Genomic DNA, 24465 nt, shown 5'->3' with positions numbered 1-24465 from the left:
AGACTACGCCCGACCTCCTGCCTTGGCTGGGGTTCTCCATCAACGTGCCGAAGTCGCACCTGATTCCCACACAGAAGCTCCTTTTCATCGGAGCAGTTCTGGACGCAGTTTTGGATGGATGCATCTGCCAGTGGATTCCTCACCTTGTGAATATCCCCCTGCGTCAGCAACATTCGGAAATTCTTTTTGTAGCTTTGCGCCGACGTGGTCCAACGTCACAGAAGAACGGCATCGCGCGCGGCTCCGCTGATGTCACCGAAACCATAATAGTCCCACGTCGGCGTGATGACATCATTTCCCTTTTTTCTGCGGCGTTGACGCTAACGGTTTTCGCGGGATCCTCTGCAGCTTGATTGTAACTTTGTTACTGTTCGTTGCTTATCGTGTTTCTTGTTCTTTCCAGTCGAGATGTCTTCGAAAAAGTCCGGATTCAAGCCGTGTGGTGAATGCGGTAAGATGATGTTGATTACGGACCCGCACGAGGACTGAGTTTGGTGCCTGAGCTCGGACCATGATGTACAGGGGTGTTCTTCTTGTAAGAAGATGAATCCCAAGGGCCTTCGTGAGAGAGAGGCGAAGCTCCTTGTTGTCAAGTTGAAAAGCAAGAAGGACAGGAAGAGCTCGAGGTCGCGGTCTCGACGGTTGAGGTCTCGTTCGAAGTCTCAATCGAGGTAATCTTCGGGGCAGGCTTCCAGATCAGCTAAGAAGAAGCACAAGAAGAGAAAGCATGGCTCACAACATCATTCTGGGAAGGATTCGAACTCGAGACCGAAGTCACCTGTAAGAAGACATCGCCAAGATGAGATTTCTCCTTCTCCAAAAGTTCAGGACCCGGAGGGTTCGGCTTTGCCTGTGGAGTCGCCGGCTCCGGTGTCGAATCCTTCTCCGGTTCCTTCTCAATCCCCGGTCCGGGAGGAAGACTAGGCTCCTTTGCCAGAGGGTTCGACGACTCCGGTGCCCCAACCCGAGGTAGAGGTCGAGATGACTCCGGTTACTCAAGAGCAGCCTGTGAGTTCCGGCTCCAGGTCAAGACCCTACTCAGTTTTTGAACGCAATGTATGGAGTCTATTCCAGAGCCATGTACCCCTCTGGAGCACTGGTTGGTCCCATGGGTCCAATTGATTTTAATCTGGGGGCTCCCCAGACGTATGCTCCTGCACCCTTCATGCCATTTATGCCGGCTCCAACGCCGCCTTGGCATTTCTCGGCGACGCCGAAGCCTTCGATGCCGAAGTCTTCGACGCCGATGCCCTCTTCACTGATGCCTAATCCTGCCCGACCTCGAGAACTTCAGCCTGGTCCTCCGGCTCGAGCTCGACGCCGGCTCCGTCTGAGTCGATTCCGGATCAGTCAACGCCATTCCCGAAGGAGAGGTCGAGGCATGAAGCCCAGCGACTCCTGGAGGAGCAAAGGTACCGTGAAGCAGAAATGGAAGAGGGTGAGCTGCAGGATTCAGAGAATTTTTTCGATGATGTAAGGGAGGCTAGTGGACTTGAACTGTCTCCTGATTGGGATTTAGCCTCTGTTTCGAATGCCCCTTCTAAGGATGTGACACCATACCATGTTGTCATCAGGAAGGCGGCGGATTTACTGAACTTAACTCTTCGAACCGCAGAGTTCAAATCGAACATTTTAACAGAGGTCCTCCATTCGCCAACCTCTGTTGTGGAGCCCATGCTTCCTTTCAATGATGCTTTGGGTCAGCCAATTTTCGAAGTGTGGAAAAGTCCTCTTTTAGCTCCTGCTGTTTCAAAAGCTGCTGCGAGAAGGTACAAGGTGGCTCTTGGTGACCCAGACTTGTTATATTCGCACCCTTTGCCGGAGAGCTTGGTTGTGCAGGCTGCCTGCTCCAAAAAATCTGCAGGTGCTTTTCCTCAGGTGCCTGGGAACAAGGAGTCAAAAAAGCAGGACCAATCTGCGAAGAAAGTCTTTTCGTCGGCAAGTACGGCTCTCAAATTGACAAATGCTACATGTCTCTTGGGACGCTGTATCCATGCTTTGATGGATTCTGTCAAACAGCTGGCTCCTAAGATTCCACAGGAGGATAGAAAAAATTTCAATGAGGTGCTGGTTGACACTCAGGCTGCTGCTCGGCAGGTTATCCAGAGTGGGTTAGATACTGCTGACTCGGTGGCGAGAGTGATGGGATCTTCGGTTGCCACCAGAAGAGCGGCCTGGTTGAAGTCCTCTGAATTTTCAGCAGATGTCCAGGCGGCTTTAATGGATCTTCCCTTCGATGGTTGGGCCCTTTTTGGTAAAAAGGCTGATGCTGCGTTGGAGAGATTCAAGGACAGCAGAGCTACGGCCAGATCTTTCGGTTTGCAATCCAGGAGAACTGTAGGCAAGAGGTAAAGGGGATTCAGCAGGTCCTCCTTTCGTGCAGGGAGCTTTGGGGGGCGCGTTTCAGTTGAGTTGGGACTCAAAACTCCTTTACGTGTTTCCTCCTATACCCTTGATTCCTCGGGTTCTGAGCAAGATATGTCAAGACCGGGCCTAAGTCATATTGTTCGCCCCGGATTGGCCAAGAAGGGTGTGGTACACGGATCTTCTCCAGCTCTCCTCTGGCCCGCCGCTCTGTCTCCCTCTCAGGGCAGATCTCCTCTCTCAGATGGAGGGGCATGTTCTACACCCCCACCTCCAAACCTTACAACTTCATGCCTGGAGATTGAACGGGGCAACCTGAATTCTTTTTCTCTCCCACATGATGTGGTGGATGTCATTTTATCAGCCAGGCGTGATTCCAACAAGTCTATCTACTCTTATAGATGGTCCATATTTGTCTCTTGGTGTAGGGAGAATTCCATTGACACTTTGAAGGCTCAATTGTCTGACATACTTCAGTTTGCCCTTTCTTTGGCTCAGCGAGGGTTTGCTGTAGCTACAGTGAAAGGTTATCTTTCGGCTTTGTCAGCATTCCTTTGCCTGCCGGATCAGCCATCCTTCTTTAAATCTCCTATTGTTTTACGGTTTCTTAAGGGCCTTTCAAATACATTTCATCCTACTCCCTTTATTGTGCCTCAATGGGACTTGAATCTTGTGCTTACTTTCTTAATGGGTTCACCTTTCGAACCTTTGCACAAGTATTCCATGAGACTGTCTTTCTGATTGTCTACAGTGTAGTGTTGACGCGGGCGGCCAAGGCCTTGGGCCTGGAGCTCCCCGTCGCGGCCGTGAGGACTAACCTCCTCACTGAAGTCCTTAAACCGCAGGCAAGCTCGGCTGAGCCTCTGCTGCCGTTTAATGAGGCCTTGTGTGACGTTCTTTTGGGCACTTGGTCCAAGCCCGCTACAGGTCAGCCTGTGGATAGGAACTTGGCCAGACGCCACCGCCCGGCTCCGGGCGACCCTTGCTTCTTGTCCACCCACCCCACCCCGAGATCCTAGTTATCCAGGCCTCTACTTCCCAGACCGCATTCCCGACGTCTCCGCCCGATCGGGAATCCAAGAGGTACGAACAGTTCGGTAAGAAGGTTTTCTCGTCCCTGAGTTTGGGACTGCGGTCAGTCAATATCGCATGCCTCTTGGGCCGCTACACCCACACTCTGTGGGACACGGTCGCGGACGTGCTGCCACAATGTCCGGAGGAGGCCCGGACTAAACTCGCCCAAGCCCTTGCGGAGGGTCGAGATGCGGCACGCTATTCCATCCGGTGTGGGCTGGATACCACGGACTCACTGGGCAGAGCGATGGCAACGACGGTGGCAGTTCGATGCCGTCGCCTCTTTGGCGACAAGGCAGACCATGCGCTTGAGCGTTTTAAGGACTCCAGGGCTACGGCCAAGTCCTTGGGCCTCTCTGCCCACGCCAGCAAACAGGTGCCTTTCACTTCTTTTGTGGCCAAGGAAGGGGCGCTCCCACACGTGCTGCCAGCCACGCACCCCAGACTAATATACAGCGAGATGGCGGCCGTGGAAACCGCTGTGGTGGCGGTTGGGGACAACGGTGAGGCCAGTCCACACCTTCCCCTGCAGCATCCACCTCAAAACCCTCCTAGTCCGTGCTTTCAGGCCCATGTGAAGCCAGTGGGGGGCATGGTTCGCCATTACCACTTCCACTGGCGCACTGTCACGTCGGACATGTGGGTGCTGCAAATCGTCCGAAGGGGCTACTCCCTCCCCTTCGAGACGACCCCTCCAGCCAGTCCACCGCAATACCACCGCATGTCAGGGGATCACTTGCAACTTCTGCAAGAGGAAGGTACGGCCCTCTTGGCCTAGGGGGCCATCGAACGCGTTCCTGGGCCATAAGTAGGGTGTGGTTGTTGCTCCCACTACTTCCTGGTACCCAAGAAGGGCAAAGGGGGCCTGCACCCTATCTTGGACCTATGGAACGTCAACGGCTTCCTCCAGAAGGAGAAGTTCAAAATGCTGACATTGGCTCAGGTCTTAGCTGCTCTGGACCCAGGAGACTGGATGGTAGCGTTGGACTTGCAGGACGCTTATTTCCACATCCCCGTCCTGCCGGCCCACTGGCGCTACCTGAGGTTCACGTTAGGCCACAAGCACTTTCAGTTTACCATGCTCCCCTTCGGCCTTACCAGCGCCTCACGGGTGTTCACGAAAGTGATGGCATGGCGGTGGTCACAGCTCATCAGTCGTCCGCCACCTCCAGACAACGGCGGACCTCCTGCACCAGCTGGGGTTTTCCATCAATGTGCCGAAGTCACACCTGTGCCCCTCTCAGAAGCTCCTCTTCATCGGAATGGTCCTCGACTCGGTGCAGTTTCGGGTTTATCCTCCCGACCAGCCGGTCCGAGATATTCAGGCTCTGATTTCAATCTTTCAGCCTTTATCCCGGGTCTCGGTTAGGTTGACGCTGCGGCTTCTGGGGCTGATGGCCTCCTGGATCCTTCTGGTGCATCACGCCAGGTGGCGGATGCGGGCTCTGCAGTGGGACCTGAAGTTTCAGTGGGCCCAGCATCAGGGCAACTTGTCTGACCATGTCATGATCTCGGAGGGCACTGCGAGACAGCTGCAGTGGTGGCTCACGGACCGCGATTGGGTCAGCGGCAGATCCCTCTCCCTTCCCCAACCAGAGCACGTAGTTGTGACGGATGCGTCCCTCCAGGGCTGGGGAGGCCACGTGGGAGAGGCGGAGATCAGAGGCCTCTGGTCTCAGGCGGAGTCCCAGCTCCATATCAACCTTCTGGAGCTGCGGGCGATTCGTCTAGCACTGAAGGCATTCCTCCCCTCTGTCCGGGGGAGTGTAGTGCAGGTGTTCACAGACAACACCACCGCCATGTGGTACTGCAACTAACAGGGCGGGATGGGGTCAAGGACCCTCTGCCAGGAGACTCTGCGCCTCTGGCAGTAGCTGGAACACCAGGGCGTGACCCTGGTGGTTCAACACCTGGCAGTTTCTCTGAACGCCAGGGCGGACGAGCTGAGCCGAAGGTGCATGATGGATCACGAATGGCGTCTGAACTCGGATGTTGCGCAAGGCCTCTTTCGGCAGTTGGGAGAGCCTTGGTTAGATCTATTCGCCACCGAAGAGAACGCGCAATGTCATCAGTTCTGCGCGTTGGAATTTCCAAGGCGGCACTCGCTCGGGGATGCTTTTCGTCGCGAGTGGAGTTACCGTCTGTTGTACGCCATTCCGCCTACACCACTTCTGCCCAGAGTGTTGAAGAAAATCAGGCGCGACCGGGCCCAAGTCATCCTTGTGGCTCCGGACTGGGTGCGAAGGTACTGGTATCCCGAGCTACTCAGTAGGTCAGTCGATCACCCCGGTGGTCTGCCTCTTCAGGAGGACCTTCTGTCGCAGCAGCAGGGGGCGGTCCTCCACCCGAACCTGTCCAGTCTCCACCTCCATGCTTGGAGATTGAGCAGCGACAGTTGAGGCCATTTGACTTGCCTCCTGAAGTCTGTAATGTCATTCTAGCAGCCAGGCGTCTCTCCACAAAGTCGGTATACGCCTGCAGGTGGAACAGATTTGTGGCATGGTGCACAGCAAAGGCTGTGGATCCTCTCAATGCCCCTCTTTCTGAGGTTCTCCTCTTCCTTCTTTCTCTTGCCCAGCAGGGCTCTGCTCTGGGCACTATCAAGGGCTACCTTTCTGCCCTTTCAGCCTTCCTAAGGCTCCTTGATCAGCCTTCTTTGTTCAAGTCCCCCATTGTAAACAGATTCTTAAAGGGCATCACTCATATGTTCCCTCCTGTTCCTTTTGTGATGCCCCAGTAGGACTTGAACCTGGTTCTAACTTTCTTGATGTGCTCTCCCTTTGAGCCGCTTCATAACTGTCCTCTCCGTCTTCTTACACTTAAAACTGCTTTCCAGGCTACCATCACCTCTGCCAGGAGTGTGCTCCAGGCTCTTTCCTCTAAACCTCCTTTCCTTTCTGTCCATCCGGACAAGGTTGTGTTGCGGACAAAACCCTCTTTGCCCATCACCTTGCCCACCTACTTTCCGCCTCCGCATCCCTCAAAAGAGGAAAAGAGGTTCCACCATCTGGACCCAAAACGTGCGCTCTCTTACTATCTGGATCGCACACGCCAGTTCCGGGTGGATGACCAACTCTTTGTTGGTTACGTGGGCGCTAAGAAAGGACAGGCAGTGCACAAGCGGACCATCTCTCGGTAGATCGTGTTGTGCATCCAAGCTTGTTACTCTTTGGCTAAGAAGGAACCTCCTGTTGGGCTGAGGGCCCACTCCACTCGGGCCACGGCGACTACTACTGCTCTGGGCCGAGGAGTCCCATTGCAGGACATTTGTCAGGCAGCTACGTGGGCCTCGCTGCACACGTTCGCAAGACACTACTGCCTGGACAGCCAAGTCCGGAGGGATGGCTTCTTTGGCCGTTCCGTCCTCCAGGACTTTCTCGTGTGATTATTGGTTCGCAGACCCACCACCGGGGTTGGTGTTGCTGGGGTATCTATTCTAAGGTAAGGAATCTATCACTAACGTGTCTCTTTCAGATGCACAAGTTACTTACCTTCGGTAACGATATATCTGTAAGAAACATTAGTAGTGATCGATTCCTTACCGCCCCACCCATCCTTCCTCCCCATTCTTCAAACCGATTTCTAGGGTTAAGGTTATCCTTTCAGGACCTAGTTTCATGGCACCAGAGGGCAGTTTCTTGCATGGCTCTGCGTTCCTGGCGCAGAAGGTCGTGTACAGTACTGATGTCAGCGTGCGCGAGCGCGTCTAAGTAGTTTTGATGACACCATCCTGACTCCAACGATGCACGCAGAGCCGCACAACGACACCTACTGACGCGCAGGGGTACGGCTGAGAAAAACATTTACGGACCCAGTCTGATGCCTGGGGGTAGTTCTAAGGTAAGGAATCTATCACTACTAATGTTTCTTACTGTTACCGAAGGTAAGTAACTTGTACGTGACTTTAAGTTCTCTACAAGTCCCTTCTGGGGTCCATTTCCTCCTGCATACCTCTGATTCCTCACTGCAGGTTGCGGATGCGTCCACTCCAGGAAGAGTTAGACTTGCAGTGGCGCCAGGTCGACGGATCCTTCGACAAGATCTGTTACCGAGGCCATGAGGAAATGCCGCATCATGGTGGATGAACAAGGAAAACATTTCTCATTGCCTTTCTTTCAGGATCACACCTGCTCACACATAACTACAGACGACTCGCTAGAGGACTGGGGAGCACTGTTACAAGACCTTCATGTAAGTGGCCGTTGGGCGCCCCAGCATAGTATTTTACAAATCAATCTGCTGGAACTCAGAGCGATTCGCCTGGCCTTGCAGGCCTTTCTGCCACAAATGCAGCAGTCGGCCGTTCTGATACGTACGGACAACACAACGGCCATGCATTATATAAACAAAGAAGGAGGCTCTAGATCTCAAATGTTGTCACAAGAAGCCAAGACAATCTGGAAATTGGCAATCCAGCAGGAGGTATCACTCCAGGCGGAACACCTTCTAGGTGTTCTCAACAAGGCAGCGGACACGCTCAGCAGACTGATGTCGGTCAGCCACGAGTGGAAAGTGGACAACTCCACTCTAAAGAAGGTCTTTCGCAGATTGGGCAGGCCTTCCATAGATCTCTTTGCCATTCCAGAGAACAAGAAATGCCAGTTCTATGCAAGCAGGCTTCACCATCCGGGATTGTTGGGGAATGCGCTTTCAATGGCCTGGTCAGGTGCATTTTTTTACGCTTTTCCCCCATTCCTCTGATCCCCAGACTTTTCAGGAAGCTCAAAGCAGAACCATGCAGGATGATTCTGATGGCTCCTGCGTGTCCCAGACAATTTTGCTTCACGGAACTGCACCTTCTATCCCTGGACCTTCCACTTCCACTGCAGCCGATTCCTCCGCTGCTGACGATGTCCCAGGGCCAAGTATTGCATCCGGATCCGCAGGCTCTACAGCTCTCGGCATGGCTCCTGAGCAGCGAGAACTTCGGGGTCTGAATTGTTCATCAGAATGTAGAGAAGTGCTGTCTCAGGCAATAGCCCCAAGTACCAACAAGAAATACATGTTAAAGTGGAGGTGTTTCTGCATTTGGTGCCAGCAAAACGGTGTCCATCCTTTTAAGTCTGAACCACATGAAGTTCTTCCGTATATTCTATCATTGGCAACATCGGGGTTGGCTCACTCTTCCATCAAGGTGCATCTGGCGGCAATCTCTTGCTTCAGACGCAAGTCTCCAGGCCCTTCCCTATGGTCAGCAAGGATCATTAGGCAATTTCTCAAGGGTCTTTATTGCAGGCGCTCACCTTTCAGGAACCCTTTCAACAATTCAAAAAGGTACTGTCATTCTGTGTGCCAACCTAAATTCATACCTAAAGTACCTTCAGACTTTCACTTGAATGAGCCGGTTACACTAAAAGTTTTTTTCTCTCAACCAACTACTCCGGCGGAAAATGCACTTCACTCACTGGACATTCAGAGGTGCTTAAAGTTCTATCTCCAGAAGGACTTCAGGAAGTCTTCTCAACTGTTTGTGTCCTTTAATGACCCTCGTAAGGGTTTTCCCCTTTCCAAGCAGGTGATTGCTTGTTCGACTACCAACGCTATCCAGTATTGTCACAGAGCAGTAGGCAAGTCCCTGGAAGGTCGAGTCCGTGCTCATTCCACGAGGGTGATTTTCTTCTTCGACAGCCCTCTTTGCTGGAGTTCTTATCTACTGCCTGGATTCTGCAAGGCAGAGTGACACCGCAGTCGGCCGGTCAGTCCTGAGGAACCTCTTTCAATAGTGGTGAGCTTCCCCTTTCATCCCTCCTTCCATGTTACTGTTTTTAGACCAGTGTACATTTTTGAACCTCGTGTTATATTTTCTAAAGTTTTCTAAGTATGTTATTGACCATTGAAAGTGTCAATTTGGTGAATACGCTATTGCTTTGTTCTTGGTTTTTTAACGGTCATGGTTCCAAAATGTGCTGACAACTGCTAGCTACTCTGATACAAGCATGTTAATCTATGAAAGTTCCAATACTGGAGTAAGAAAACAAGTTACTTACCTGTAACTTTGGTTCTCCAGTATTGGAAACTTTCATAGATTCCCATGCGACCCACCCTCCTCCCCTGGGAAAGCTCAGCCTCTGCCATCTTCAGTGGTGTGGTTACTCAACGGCTACGAAAATCTGAGGTACTGAGCTTCTCTCAGGAGGGTTCAAAGGGGTGAGGCTGATCTGATTGGTTGTTAATTTTTTTGAGTCTCTTTTACAAAAAGAGGTGGATAGTTTGCAAAACAAGAATAGGCCTAGGTTATGTTTTGGTAATGGTTTTTATTGCTATTTTATGTATTCCGGGGACTCCCATTCCGACAATGGGGAATGATACAAGCAAGGGAATCTATGAAAGTTTCCAATATTGGAGAACCAAAGTTACAGGTAAGTAACTTATTTTCTTCTCTCAGGAGGGTTCTAAAGGGTGAGGCTGATCTGATTGGTTGTTCATTTCTATTGGTCTCTTTTACAAAAAGAGGTTGATAGTTTGCAAAACAAGAATGGGTCTAGGCCTAGGTTCAGTTTTGGTACTGGTTTCTATTGCTATTTTATGTATACCAGGGACTCCCATTCCGACGATTAGGAATGATACAAGCATGGGAATCTATGAAAGTTTCCAATACTGGAGAACCAAAGTTACAGGTAAGTAACTTGTTTTCATTTCAGCCACTGTCGATAGCTCATCATCTGTGAAAAACAGTGATGACAATCAAGATGTCAACAAAAACAGAGCATTTACCTATGAAAGACAACAATCAAGCACCTACCTAAGTCACTCATCTCAAACCTCCCCAAATAGGAACTCAATGACAATCTTCTAGTGATGATTTTCAAACATGGTAAAAGACAAAGCGATACTTTTTCTAAACCAGATAAATATGAAATGTCAATTCTTCACAGGGGGTCATTCATAAAGGGAATTATGGTATAATGCGTTTCTGATAGCATGGTCAAGGACATTGCCCCTTGATTGCCATAATCACCGCAAAAGTGAAGAGGGAAACATGCCTCATGAGCTTAATCCCCTGAACGTATTACAGCCATTATTGGTCCACAGACATCTTGGAGTTAGCAGAAGCACCACCATTATCATTGAGATCGCATGCAAATTTCCTGAGCAGAAACCACATGCAGGTCCTTTATTATTGTCTGGCATCATTGCAATTATTGATGTGGCTACTGTCATGTATTCTTGCACCTAGATCTTCCTTCAAGTTGCAAGGCCATTTTAGCAAAGCCAGAGTCAGGTCTATTAATAGAAATTTAGTCACAAAATGGAGAAAAAAATTGCATTTGAGGCTCATTAAAAAGGGTTGTATCCATTTTCTGTCCAGCCCCATTGGATTCTGCCAGATCTGCTCGAAATGGAATGCACAGTACTCAATCACTCATCATTCCAAGTGAAGCCATATAAAGGTGCTTCAGCTCACTGAACCTCCTTCAATACGCTCTCACAGGTTACCTAAGAGAATTCTGAAAGCTCTCAATAAAATGGGAATTTAACACAGTTTTATCCAAGTTGATAAAAAGTCCCTTGAACTAATTCATTCACAGAGCCAGTTTTAAACATCCATCCTGGAAGTTGGTAATGTTGCGTGCGGTTACCTCAGTTAGTAGAGTCTATGAGATCAGTGTTTATGTGTAGGTAACCATAGTTACACTTCACTAAAGACAATGTAATTCTCCCTATGAACTTGTGACTCATTCCAAAACTTCATCTGGTAGTTTACTTAAATGAGCAACAATTCTGAAAGCATACTTATAAACCCCGTTAATGTAGTAGAAATACCATATACTCTCAAGATGTATCCAAATGATTAACGTTTTATCTGGACATAACAAAAGACTTCAGAAACAATTACAAGTCAAGAGCGCTATTACTAGTATTGTTCTCCAACCCAAAGAAAGGATTTCCCTTTGTCAAAGCAAGGAATTTCGAGATGGGCACCTCCTGTCACATGAATGTGGGTATCCGCTTTTGCACACCGCTACTACACGTTCCACCAGTAGAATAGCTAAATCTGCAGCCCCCTACACTGGAGTGCCGCTTACTAACATTTGCCGAGCAGCTTGGACTAACTGTCACACCTTCACGTAACATTACTGCTTGAATACAGTGACTGAGAGAGAAACAGCGGTGGGACAAGCAGCAGTTAGTCATCTTTTAGATCAAGGTGAGCTATACTGTTCTTCCTTTTGTCATCATGTAATAATGCTTGCTATTATCTTTTAAGTATGTGAATCTATGAAAGATTGAAGGAAAAAGTTGCTTACTTTAAACTTTAGTTCTCCTTTTTGGCAACTTTCATAGATTCACGTGTGGTCCTCCCTCCTCCCCTTACATGCGTCTGAGGTTTCAATAAATAGTACATTTCACACCTGTGCTGTAAATATAAGATGCAGTGGCCTCTAGTAGGGTAACGGGCAGGGCATTCTTTCCTGATTTTCTGGACTATGGATTTTTTGTATTGATGTTCTTTAGAAACAAATGTGACTCGGTCTAAAGTTCTTTCAGACATGTTATGCTCTCAGACTGCTTTAGTAGGGTTTCATGGAACTCCAATCCTATCAACTGGGAATAATTCAAGCATGTGAATCTATTAAAGTTGATAACAACATAGAACTAAAGTTAAAGGTTAGTAACTTTTTTCTGCTGACCCATGCTGTTTATAAGTACTCAATAGCAAAAAGATGAGTAAATGTAAATGTAGTATACTTGTAAAGCGCACAGCTGCCCCAGCAACGGGGCGTCCCAGCGATGTATAACGCTGTGGAACCCATCCTGGCTCTCCCTATGAGATGCCCCTCCTGGGCACCCCCAAGGTGAAGCCAGGCATCCCAGCGTTGTTGGGGCCGTTGTGAAGATTAAGCAAGCTATTGCCCAGAGTTGAAGCGTGGGACCCATGATTAAAGTAGGCGCCGAGGCGAGAACATTATCGAGTCCGCGGACATTGAGCCCAAGACCCTGCCGCGTCAGGAATTGAACCCTGGTCCCGGGCCTGTTCTCTGCTACCGGGTCTGCCGCTTATAACCAGTGAGCCACACTTCTCCACGAGTGTATGCAGTTTAAGTTGATTTTTTAAAATATTTCTTTTACCCCCAATCATCTTTGAATTGGAAATAGTGTGATTTTTTTCTCCCCTTCTTTGAACAGTTTTTTGTTTGCTTTAGCGAAAGGCGTACTGCTGAAAACAAATAACATGTAATATATTTGGACTAACTCCTTTGCACACTATACTAAAATTTGAAAAGTAAGACTAGATGAAAAAAGTGGTACTTCCCTAATTACTCAACTGTACTCTTCCTTTAACTAAGCCCTATTTTACCTTGTCATAGTCAATTGACCTTCCTTTTTATTGATGTGTACGTTTTGAGGGTTGGTTTTCATCTTTGTACCACTGAGACTATGTTGAGGAACAGTAGAACTCTTGGGATTGCATTTATGGATGGGCAGCACTTAACATTCAACTGGAGATATGCAGTCATGACACACCAATCTCCTATTGCATCCTATTCTTAACCCTTTCTGTCTTAATTCCCGCATTTGGAATTGTGCTGTTTGCTATAAATTCTCCCCAGCCACTGTGTATTATGGTGTAAAGTAACACATTTTTATTGCTTCATTTTATTTATATAAAGGGTTTATGTGTGGAACAGCAGTCCTGGATAAAGATGGAGTGAGTGCTGCTGTTGTCACAGCGGAACTGGCCTCTTACCTGCAAGAAAAGAACTTGACCCTTGTCCAGCAGCTCGCTAACATTTATGAAAGGTAACTTATACACCCATTTTCAGTACTGTCTGTTTTTATATACTCTATTGTTGTTTTGTGTGAGTGGTAAGTAAAACTAATGATTTGTATTGATTTCCACTCTATCTTAGCCTTTCATTTCTGACATGGATTTGTAGTAATTATTTAATTTTAGCATCAAGTATCATCATCTTCTGAAATCATTTGTGCCATCGAGGGGAAATGGTTTTAGTTTGATGCCAATGCTTTTACTTATGAAATTGCCTCTTTTTTAAAATTTTATTTCTTACCTATTAAAATATTGCTTTCTTTTTAGGTGTCGTCTAGCGACGCAACTCATGTGCTGCTCGCTCTGCGAGATCTATTGTTGTTGGGTTGCTTGTGGAAGTGGGGTGTAAGCTCTGCCCCTGCTTTTCATTGGCGCGTGCCACACTTATGTTAAATTCGCGCCTTTGATTTGCAGTGAGGCTTTTTGCTCCCCTCCCGGTCTCCTTTCCGGCTCGCCCACCCGGACTGGAGATTGTGCACGTGCATGCGCGCATCTCTTTTGCTCGCGCACGGCGTCGCGTCTCGTAGCCTTGTTAAATCCGTGATCACTCATTCATTGCGGAGGAGGAGCTTAGCGCGCATCCAAGATGGTCGCGTGAGCACAGGGCTCCCCAGACCCTCGCCACCCTTCGCAATCTATCCTGAATTTATCCTGATTTCTTGGACGGATTCTTTGAGATGAACCTCGGCTGAGTTCATAACTCTTTTCAGAACTTATTGGGCCCACCGGGAGACAAGCCGGGGACTGGGCGACTCGTGGATCCGGGACGGAGTCGAACAACAACGGCAGTGGGGTCTCCTCAGTAGCCCCATCACCACTTTCGGTTTCGTTTCTGGATCCCGACGCGGTTTGATTGTGAGACCGTATCCTTCGGCTTGGGGCCATTCCAGCCTTCATCTAATGCAACCACTGCCTTAACTCCGCAGCCGTTTGGATCACTTTTGTGCTTTTGTCTTGGCTATACTGGCCGGCTTTTGTGGTCTATTGGTGCCCGGCCTGACGGCGGCCATTTTCACCAGGTCTCGCGGGCCCCTCTGGGGCGCATCTTCCAACATGGCTGGTAAGGGTGACGCTGAGAAGCGTAAGACAAAGACACCTCTTCGTGGGGGACTGGTCCAGACAAATGTCATCGATCGCTACACTCAGCCCAAAGGATCCCCCGGACTTTCCAGTCGCACCCCAGAGGAGGCCAAAGAAGACCCATCCGCTCCTGTTGATCTGTCCCTGCAGGACATCATGGGCGCCATCTCCAATATGAAGGAGACCATTGGTCAGCAATATGAGGCACTGGCTCGTAAAATCGACACGGTCGCCATCGATGTCACCTTGATCAGGGCTGACCTGTCCAAGACCAATGAGAAAGTGAAGTCATTGGATCTGAAGACTTCCAGCCTCACGACCGATCTGTCGGAACTTCAGACAGAAGTTGGTAACTTGAAATCTGCCAATGACTTGATGTCCCATCGGCTGTAGGATTTTGAGAACAGGGCGCGACGCAACAACATTTGCGTCATAGGTGTGGCAGAAAATCCCGAGCATCACTCGATAGATCCTCTGGTCGAGGATCTTGTCCTGAACCATCTTTCTCCCTCTGGACTCAGCAAGTTTTTTGCAGTGGAGCGTGCACATCGTGTGCCGGGTGGAAAGCCCAAGCCGGGCGCTCCTCCGCAGCCCATCATTGCGAAACTCTTCCACTTCAGAGATCGAGATGCGATCCTGCAGGCTTCGAGAGTACATGGCCCGGTAATCTTTGAGAACTCCTCTGTCAACTTCTTCCCGGACTTTACTCAGCATGTCCAGAGACAAAGGATGGCCTTCCAGGGGGTAAAACGACGCCTTTGGGACCTTGGTATGAAGTATGCGATGCTTTTCCCTACTAGGCTTCGAGTGGAGTATGAGGAGTGGACTTTCTTTTTTGATCGGCCGGACAATGTAAGTGACTGGCTGGACACCCTACCTGGCCGAGGTGATCGGACGGAGCACCCTGGCGGTGCCGAAGGCGGTGAGCCTACGCAGAAGTGACTTTTTGGTCCCTGACCTCCGAACATTAGACATTTCTCTGCTGGGTTCTATTTCCTTTCCTAATATGTTTCATTGCGGTCCACGTCTGGGTGGCGGGTGGCGACGGGCCTCTTTCCTCCTCTGGGGTCTTTTTGTAGGGTGGGGTTCTTAGGGCGACAGGCACACTGCATGTTGTGGTGGCTTTTTGGTCTACTGCAGGGGTGCAGGGAGGGGGGAGTTGTAATGGGTGTTGGTTGGGGGGTGGGATGGGGTGTTCGGGTGTGTGTTTTTTTCTCTCAAGGCGACAAACTGTTCTTTTCCTTGCTTCAGGTGTCCGGCTCTTTGTGGGGTGACCTATGCATTACTTATGGGGATGGGGGTAGTGGGTTGAGGTTGGTATCATGGAACGTCAATGGATTGGGGGAATCATATCAAACGGGGTGTTGTGTTGCAATATTTGCGTCGTTTGTCTCCTGATGTGGTACTCTTGCAGGAAACGCATTTGGTGGGAAACTTGTGTCATGCTTTAAACAGGTGGGGTTACCGACTGGTTGCTCACTCGGGGTTTACCATTGGTCCCAGAGGGGTTGGTATTTTGATCCGGTCTTCTCTCCCTATTGAGATAGATAATGTTATCCTTGATGACAGAGGGCGCTAGCCGCTATCACTGGTAGGTGGGAGGGTAAAACTCTTTCCTTGGTTACAGTATACATTCCCCCGGGTCTCCAGACCTCTACTTTCTCTGATGTTGGCCGGATGATGCTGGGCCTCCCTGACAGTCTCCTTCTTATGGGTGGGGATTTTAATTCTGTGCTTTCAGGCAGTTCGGATCGCCACCCTCCCAGGACACTTCCCACTTCCCAATCTTGGCTCGGTGGGTTCATAGACCCTTTTGGCCTGGTGGACTGCTGGAGGTTAATGCACCCGACGCAATGTCAGTACACTTTTCACTCCGGGGCTCATGGGAGTCTATCCAGGCTCGATTATGTCCTTATGCCCGCGGTCCAGTCTTCCTACGTCAGGGAGATCAGACATTTGGCCCGAGGCATTTCTGATCATTCTCCTTTGTGGCTTAGTTTTGACACGGGGATACATGCCGCAGGGCGGATTGCCCCTATCAATCCATGGTATTTGCGCAACCCCAAGACCCGTAGTAGCCTGATAAAGTCCCTAGATTCTTACTTCCTGGAAAATGAGGGGTCTGTCTCATCCTCTGTGTCCCTGTGGGAGGCCTTCAAAACTGTCATTCGTGGTCAGGCCCTATCCTTAACCCCTTACATGCTCATGACGAGCTCAGCTCGTCATGAGGCACGGTTGAGCTGTGCTTATGACGAGCTGAGCTCGTCATGAATAAAGGAGCTTTCAAAAAAGTCAGCACCGGAGGGGAAAACCCTTAGCAGCCAAGGTGTTAATAGCTGAGACCAAGAAGGCCCGAAATATGGAGGTTGAGAGTATGGAGGCAGAAATACTTGAGTTGGAGGCCGACCTGGAATCAGGCGTCACCCGGGAGAAACTCCACGCCCTTAGTTTGAAGCAATTTGATTATAAATCCCATGTTACGGATGCCGCCAAGACAATGTTCAGGGAACAGCAGGGTAGATTGTACGATGTTGGTGATAAGGCGGGCAAATTGATTGCATGGCTTGATAGAAAGGAAAGAGCGAATTGTGTGGTTCACGTGATACAGACTTCGAATGGTGTGCGCGTGACTGACCCTGGCGAGATTGTGGAATGCTTTGCCGATTATTTTCGTGTGGTTTTCTCCCCGGTGTCCGACGGAGATGAAGATGACTCTCGTTTGCTGCTGAGGGACATTGCTTTGCCTTGTCTATCTGAGGAGGACCGAGAGCGCATGGAGGCCCCGTTGTCAGTTGATGAGATTGCTACCGCATTCCGTTCCCTCCGTTCTGGTAAGGCCATGGGCCCTGATGGCCTCCCTGTCGAACTGTATAAACTGCGCCCGGACAAAGTTGCGCCCTACCTTCGCGCAATGTTCAGGGAGTCACGTGAGCTCGGCGCCCTCCCTTGTGATCAGCGTTTGGCTACTATAGTTGTGATCCCTAAGGAGGGCAAGCCTCGTGATCGCTGTGCGTCGTATCGGCCTATTTCCCTGCTGAATGCCGAGCCTAAGATCCTTGCCAAGGTCCTTGCCAATCGTTTACTCACTGTAATTTGTGACCTGATCCACCCGCATCAATCCGGTTTCATTCCGCACCGAAACACTGCTCTTAACTTGCGGCGCCTACACGGTGTTCTCGCTAGGGCGGAGTCTCTATCGAAGCCGGCCATCTTGGCTTCCTTGGACGCCACGATGGCCTTTGATACGATTGAATGGCCATATCTTTGGGCCACTCTGGCGAAGTTTGGTTTCGGTGCCGACTTTATTAGTTGGGTTAAACTTTTGTATTCGGATCCGTTGGCTCAGGTCGTCGTCAATGGCAGAGTGTCCCGGTCCTTTGCTCTCGGAAGGGGTACGCGGCAGGGATGCCCGCTGTCCCCCTTGCTTTTTGCTCTTGCTCTCGAACCGCTCGCAGCCTGGCTCCGTTGGGAGCCGTCGATAAAGGGCATCCAGTGGTCCCCCGATTTTGAAGATCGTGTTTCGTTGTACGCCGACGATATCCTTTTATACCTTACCTCCCCTCATAAATCCCTTAACGTCCTGTTCGATGTTCTCACTTCTTTTGGTAAGAACTCCGGCCTGATTATAAATTGGTCCAAATCGTGTGTGTATGTCATCTCGGGCGGCCTTCCCCCCCTTGCCGAGTAGGTTTTCCATTCAAATCTCGCAATCGGGCTTCAAGTACTTGGGAGTCTATATATTGTTGGACCCGGTTGCCCGCTACGAGCACAATCTCCTCCCTCCTCTCCGACGACTGAAGGTGGACGTGGCTCGGTGGCGTAAACTGCCGTTGTCGACACTTGGTCGAGCGGCACTCTTTAAAATGATGTCTCTGCCTCGCTTTCTCTATGCGCTTCAAAATTCTTTTGACGCTATTCCGGCTGCGTACTTTCGGGAAGTGGAAGGTTTGCAGAGGAGGCTCGTTTGGGACGGTCGTGCTTGCATCCCTCTTGCAAAACTCACTCTCCCCTGGTATGACGGGGGCATCGCGCTCCCGGACATCAGGAGGTATTACTGGGCCGCTCAGTTGTCCGCCATCAACCATGCTACGTATGAACCCGGTCCGGCTCCTGCATTCGAGATGGACAAACATCAGTTGCCTGGCGGTAACTTCAATAGAGCACTCTACTCTCGTACCGTGGGGAGGAACCTCACGGGACCCACTAAGATTGCGGTGCGTGTGTGGAAAGATGCAAATGCGGCTATGGGATGGAATGATCGATTGACGCAAGCGACCCCATTTTATGCATCGGAACAATTGGGTTGCCTCTGGACGACGAAAGGTTTTGAGAACTGGGACATGATTGGTATCAGCAGAGTGGGTGATCTTTGGGTGAAAGGAGCGGTGAAGACCTTTGCGATGCTTCAAAGTGAGTACGAGTTGGGGGATCGAGAGTTCTTCAGGTATGTACAGGTTCGCCACGCTTTGCTGTCTGTCTTCACAGCTGGTGATTCGGTTCCTGAGTCATCCCCACTCGAGGACCGTATACTTGATGGTCATCTGCCCGATAGTACAATCTCCTTAATCTATAAGAAACTAATCAACAATCGGGCAGACCTTCTTGTGCGTCTCAGAGAGGTCTGGTCGGGAGACGGGTTGGAGTTGGACGACGAGGACTGGCCTTATCCTCCCCAAAAGAAGTCGCCATTCCGGCCCGTCTCCGTCTCATCCAGCTCAAGATTCTCCACCGTGTATATGTTACGGGTCCTCGTTTGGTTGCGATGGGCTTTTCCCTGGATGGGTATGAATGCTACCTTTCTCCACATCCTCTGGGAGTGCCGGGAGGTGGCGGCGTATTGGCAGCAGGTGCATGCGGTCATGGAGGGCGTTACCGGGGTTGCTCTGCTGCCTGAGGCTCGTAGATGTCTGTTGAATGTGTGGGAGCCGAATGATTATAACATTGCCGAGGCCCAGTGGGCGGCACTGGGGAACATGATTGCAAAAAGAGATATTGCACAGTTGTGGGGTTCCCCACGGCTTCCCACCGTGTCTGCATGGAAGGAGAATATGGACTGGTGCATGTTTAGAGAGAAGACAGTATATCTGGCTAGGGGCAAGCCTAGGGCGTGGAGCAAAATCTGGAGTCAGTGGAACGCCTACCGAGGGAACATTTGCACACCTCCCCTCAAAGATACTTTGGACATTCCACCTTCCCCCTGATCCGGAGGTTCCTGGAACGATTTATTCCTTTTCTCCTATTGTCTGACTTCCCCACTGCCTCCCCACCACGATTTATCTTTCATGCCCTCCTGATTCGTTATTTGGTACTGTGGGTCCCCCCCATCGGAGCTTGACGTTGTCTACAACGTCTTCGCCTTGAGCTTCTTTCCTTTGTTTTCTTTTTCGTTTTCTTTTTAAAAAATTAAAAATTTCTATATCCTGTCTACATCCTGTGTTGCCGAAAAAGTATCCTGTGTTAAATTGGACCACGGAAGAGCGGTCGCAGCTTTGTGAATTACATAAATGACTCACATGTCCTAGCGGCCGGCCCCTGTGGTTGTAGGCCCATACTTGTAATGCTATCTTTTGCACAATAAAGTTTTTCAAAAACAAAATCAGTTATCACTCTTTTCTTTAATGATTTTCTGTACGTGCAGGCATGACGTGTGCTGCCTCAGCTGCTTTTTGGCAGCACACCTCGCTGTAACTATAATGTCTGTGTGCCTTTATTTTCTGTGCAGCTTTTTTTTATCTGCCCTGTGTGTATCCATTCTGTGCACCTTTATTTTCCACACAGCTTTTTTTCTTCTGCCCTGTGTGTATCCACGCCCACCACCACCGCAGTTACAAACCTGGCAGTGGTGGGAGCTTACCCTTTAATTTACGGGGTGAAGTTTCCCAGAGCTGATCGGAGTGCAGAGCATACGAAGTCCACAAATGACCGCGAGCGTGCTATATGTGCCGTTAAATGCGTGACGGCTGCAACTTCCTCTTTGTCCTGGATTTATGTTACACACAGTCAGTCACCCGCTGCAGGGACCTGCATGGTACAGCATACACGCATGGCTCGCATTCTTCTTGTTGCTCTGCTGTGAACTTGTCGGGGCTGTGCTATCGAACCTGCTCTCACTCTGCTTAGCCTACTAGTGCCACAAGGATGTCTGTGTCTCGCCGTCCCGTCCTTCAATGAGATCTCAGTCATTGTATTGGCCCCAGGCAAATGACCAGTTCCTTGTCCAAGGACTCGCGCTGCACAGATGGTGCCCGCTGAGTCTGTGGTAATCATGCTTCTTAAATGCGGCTGCCATTACCTTAAACAGCCAAGGGTTCGAAGCAGTCTGGCAGAGGATAATGACTCTCCCTATCTTTGATGCTTACTTGTCTTGCTTCACCCCACTGCATATATCAGCACAGCACTCGCTTCTATGACACTGTGCTTCATGTTTTGGACAGCAGGTTGCAAACAATGCTTGCTTATTTTGTCGCAGTTTGTGGAAGGGCCTCGCCTCCCTCAGAGTGCACACCGCCTCTGCAGCAGTGGTCCACCTCAATCCTTCGGTGCCCTCTTTTGCGATACCGTACTTAATGGTTTGAGCAGAACAGTGCTAACAATGCTTGCAAATGGTAACACAGTTTGGATAAAATAAACAGGCATTGTTAGCACTGTGCTGTCCAAAACATGAATCGCGGTAAACTCCGACACTGCCCTTCCATGTTTCGATCAGCACAGTGTTAACAATGCTTCTTTAATTTAGCACAGCTGCTGACTTTTACTGGCTGTACCTTAAATCTCCTTCACAGCTCCCATACTCCATTGCATTCACTATTTAGGCGGAAGAAAAGCTGGAGCTTGCAAAGCGCATTCCAGCCTCTTCATAGTAGCAAGAACCTGCTCAAACTGAACAGCTACCAGAACTAAAATAACGGCTTTTCTATCAGGTAAGAAACGATGAGTTCAGACCTAGTTTGTAATGTTGTTAATCTCTCCCCCCACAGAGCACAAGATGCCAGGTTATGTAAGGAACAAGGATTTATTTCCTTTTAAACAAGATCGCTATTGTACAGAGCGCCGAGCGTCTAGCTGTCCCAAGCTCCGGTCGCTTCTGCCGTTTGCTGCCTTTGCGCGCTTTCACTCCGCTCCCTGCGCATGAGCTGGTGTTCCGCTCTTGCTCCGGCGCGGCACGTCATCACGCCAAGCGCCGGAGGCTAGAGCGCAACACCACATAGTTGAGACCCAGGTTGCCTCCACGTTGTAAAACGGGGATTATTTCCTGTGCAAAAACCAGAATCTTAAACTTCATTCCAGGTCCTTCAACACATGTTCATTCTTCCTGGAATGTGTGAAGAACCACCCGTCAACATAATATACAATCAGGCACATAACAGGTGCCCCAAAAAATATGTGTCTTGCTGTAATATAACGAGAGCTCCGATACCTTTGGGTCCAGCTCGCGCTATATAAAATTCCGAAGAAAATTAGGTGACCCACCAACTTCCTGGCGCACAGCAACATAGCGCATTACTTATTCATGTTTGTAAGGTCTATTTTCAATATTTAGGTTGTTAAATGCACCTTGGGCTGCAACTATGCAATATCGAGTACATGGTCCTAGCCCTGGTTTTACTCACATAAACCTTCCAACCGTGGCACATCCGAGAATACATTTTTATCAAGCCCCTTTGTGACAGTTCTCATTTTCATAATGCACAGACTAATTTACAGTTCGCACATGAAGCAGGGATCTCATGTAAGCTTTTAGCAGCAGATCCACACCTGTTTTTTTTTCTTTGCCTTTTTGTGACTAAAGCATGCAAAAACAGGCCTGGAAAAAGATACATATCAGTATACTACACACAGATTTGTTGGCTTTCACAATGCTGGTTTGACAAGTGTGAAATTAAAAGGGACAGACATATAGCACATAAGAAAACATTTCTGTATCTTCAGCTGGTTTTAAAGCACATCTATATACTACTGTGTGAAAGATGTATTTTTAGGTTCAAAATCAAGGTAATGTGCATAACAGCAACATTTTGTATTTATTAACTACAGCACCGGCATGCAGGGCCGGACTGGGAACCGAACCGGCCCTGGTAAACTGCTCGGCCTCCATGGTGGGAGGGAGGGGGGTGCCGGCGATATGTTTGCCAGGGATGGTTTCTGTCGATTTTGTTACAGGGGGACGATATTGCCTGCCACAGTAACAAAAACAGCCCCCTAGGGGCCAAAAACCAGCCACCATCCTAGTGACCCACCGGGAAAACGCCCAGTGCCCGCTACGGCCAGTCCGGCCCTGCCAGCATGAGACAATGAGTGTCGCCACTCCACTTCCCTTCTTTCCCACAACTATCTTACACACAATCTCACTCCCTCTGCGCTTCCTGCTTACACATAGCTTCCATACGTCATAGCTTGCACTCTTTCTTTAAAAAAACACTCCACTGCAAATAAAACATAAATAAAAACAATGTAATTTATAACGCCAATTGCTCTAATTTTACAAATGCAAGACCTATTGCATTGCAAATGCTTGTTAACTGACTTGTGGTGACAGGTGAGGTTTCATCTTCAGCACATGCTGTCAGACGATCAATCTGGAATGTGTGCTTTTCGAATTAACTGGATTGACCTCTCAATAAAGACTAGAAATATTGTGAAGAGACAAGAAATCATGTGTTCTTTACAAATCTACATCGAATAGGTTGATTATAGTGCAGTATTTATATATCTTTTTCATTCAGGTTTTGAGAAGAATATTCTTCAAAAAGTCCCAAATGTTATAAGCAAAACCAAAGTCACTACCTCTGCCCCACACTCCAACCTTTGCAATTTATGTGGTATACAGAGCACCACATGAACAACCATAAAAGCTGGTGTAAAAACCAAGCATTAGTAAAGGCAATAGGCCTAGCATTGTCTGCCACCCTTCTGGTAATTATTGTTTGGTTTTGTCATGCTTTTAACAACCTTTGTTTCGGAATACGCCAGGCCTTCATTATTCTAAAAAAATAATTTGCTACAGGCCAAAAAAAAAATGTTTTCTAAAAAAACAGACGGTTAGAAATGAGGGTCTCTAGTTGGCAAAGGTATGCACCTTGTCCAAATATGGACCCTTCCTTCTAGTCAGGACAAGGGAGTTGCATACCTAGATCACCCCTGCTCGCCGCCTTGGTAGCTCGGCACGAGCAGACAGGCTTCTCTCAGAGGCAATGTTTAAAGCGTTTGTACACAACACACACAGTAGCACCAACAAAGCAACAAAAATCCAACATACACATAACAAAAGATGACTTTTAAAAGGTTTCAAGCAATTCTTTCTTTAGAAATCTATAGATGCGTGATTTTTACACAAAGTACCTCAAATGCATAAAAATCCACCAGGTAGAAAAGCAGCAGAGGATGGAAGCATTGGAAAACACAGCGATGCGACGGTTCAGCGGCACATAGGAGAAATTATGTGCTGAATCCAGACTGTAGGGGGAAGTGATGCGGACGTGCAGAACATCACAGCGTACTATGCTGCTATGCACCATGAACTGTTTGGTAATAACCCAGCTTTAAAAAGTGTCAGGGGACCGGTACCATGAATGAAGAATTTGGAAGTACAAACATTTGAGTCTGGATTCTTTGAAGACTATATCGATTCCTACCATTAATTCCACCCATTCCACTTCTTGGTAGTACTTATTGAGAATGGTCTGTCAGTTGACTTTTATTTGTATTTCAGTAGGCATAGAATGGAGTACCTTGATCAGCAATCCATTAAATCCTGAAACCAGCCCACAGACCTCGAGTTTATTTCTGTTTATTAGTTTCTCTATAAAGCTGTACAATGTATATGACCGCGCTAACCATTAGAAAAAACTAGTCTCCCTTACTGAGGGTGCTGGAGGGCCACCTTGAAGCATTGATTGCAGTCCTCTCCTGATTGCCTAGGATTTGAATACTTTTTATTAACCCCTGGATAGTGTAAGCATTCTCACCGAACAAGAGGATCAAAACTGGAGCATTCCAGCATTAGAGTCTCCATTTGATTAGGAATTGGATCGTCACTGTAATAGAGCTATTCTTCCCCGACCTTATTCCATGGTCTGTGATCATCTTTTGGACAGTAAAAGGATGTGTGCATTAAAAATGGATAACTATAGTAGTAAAATTGGTTATACTGTGTTAAATAGCTGTTTGTGGTCTGC

At 48.8% G+C, this 24465-nt stretch overlaps 1 protein-coding gene across 1 annotated transcript in view; it reads left to right on the top strand.

Annotated features, from left to right (window-relative positions):
* The window catches only part of PGM2L1 (phosphoglucomutase 2 like 1), a 680235-nt gene that overhangs the window by 577276 nt on the left and 78494 nt on the right, over positions 1 to 24465 (top strand). Inside the window, exon 11 of the mRNA XM_086933811.1 lies at positions 13053 to 13182. Within this exon, the coding sequence (XP_086789937.1) occupies positions 13053 to 13182 (130 nt within the window). The remainder of the gene's footprint in view (positions 1 to 13052; positions 13183 to 24465) is intronic.

The sequence above is a fragment of the Lissotriton vulgaris genome, chromosome 8 (genome assembly GCF_964263255.1).
Source record: "Lissotriton vulgaris chromosome 8, aLisVul1.2, whole genome shotgun sequence".
NCBI lineage: Eukaryota > Metazoa > Chordata > Amphibia > Caudata > Salamandridae > Lissotriton > Lissotriton vulgaris.
This window is presented reverse-complemented; position numbering and strand designations above follow the sequence as displayed.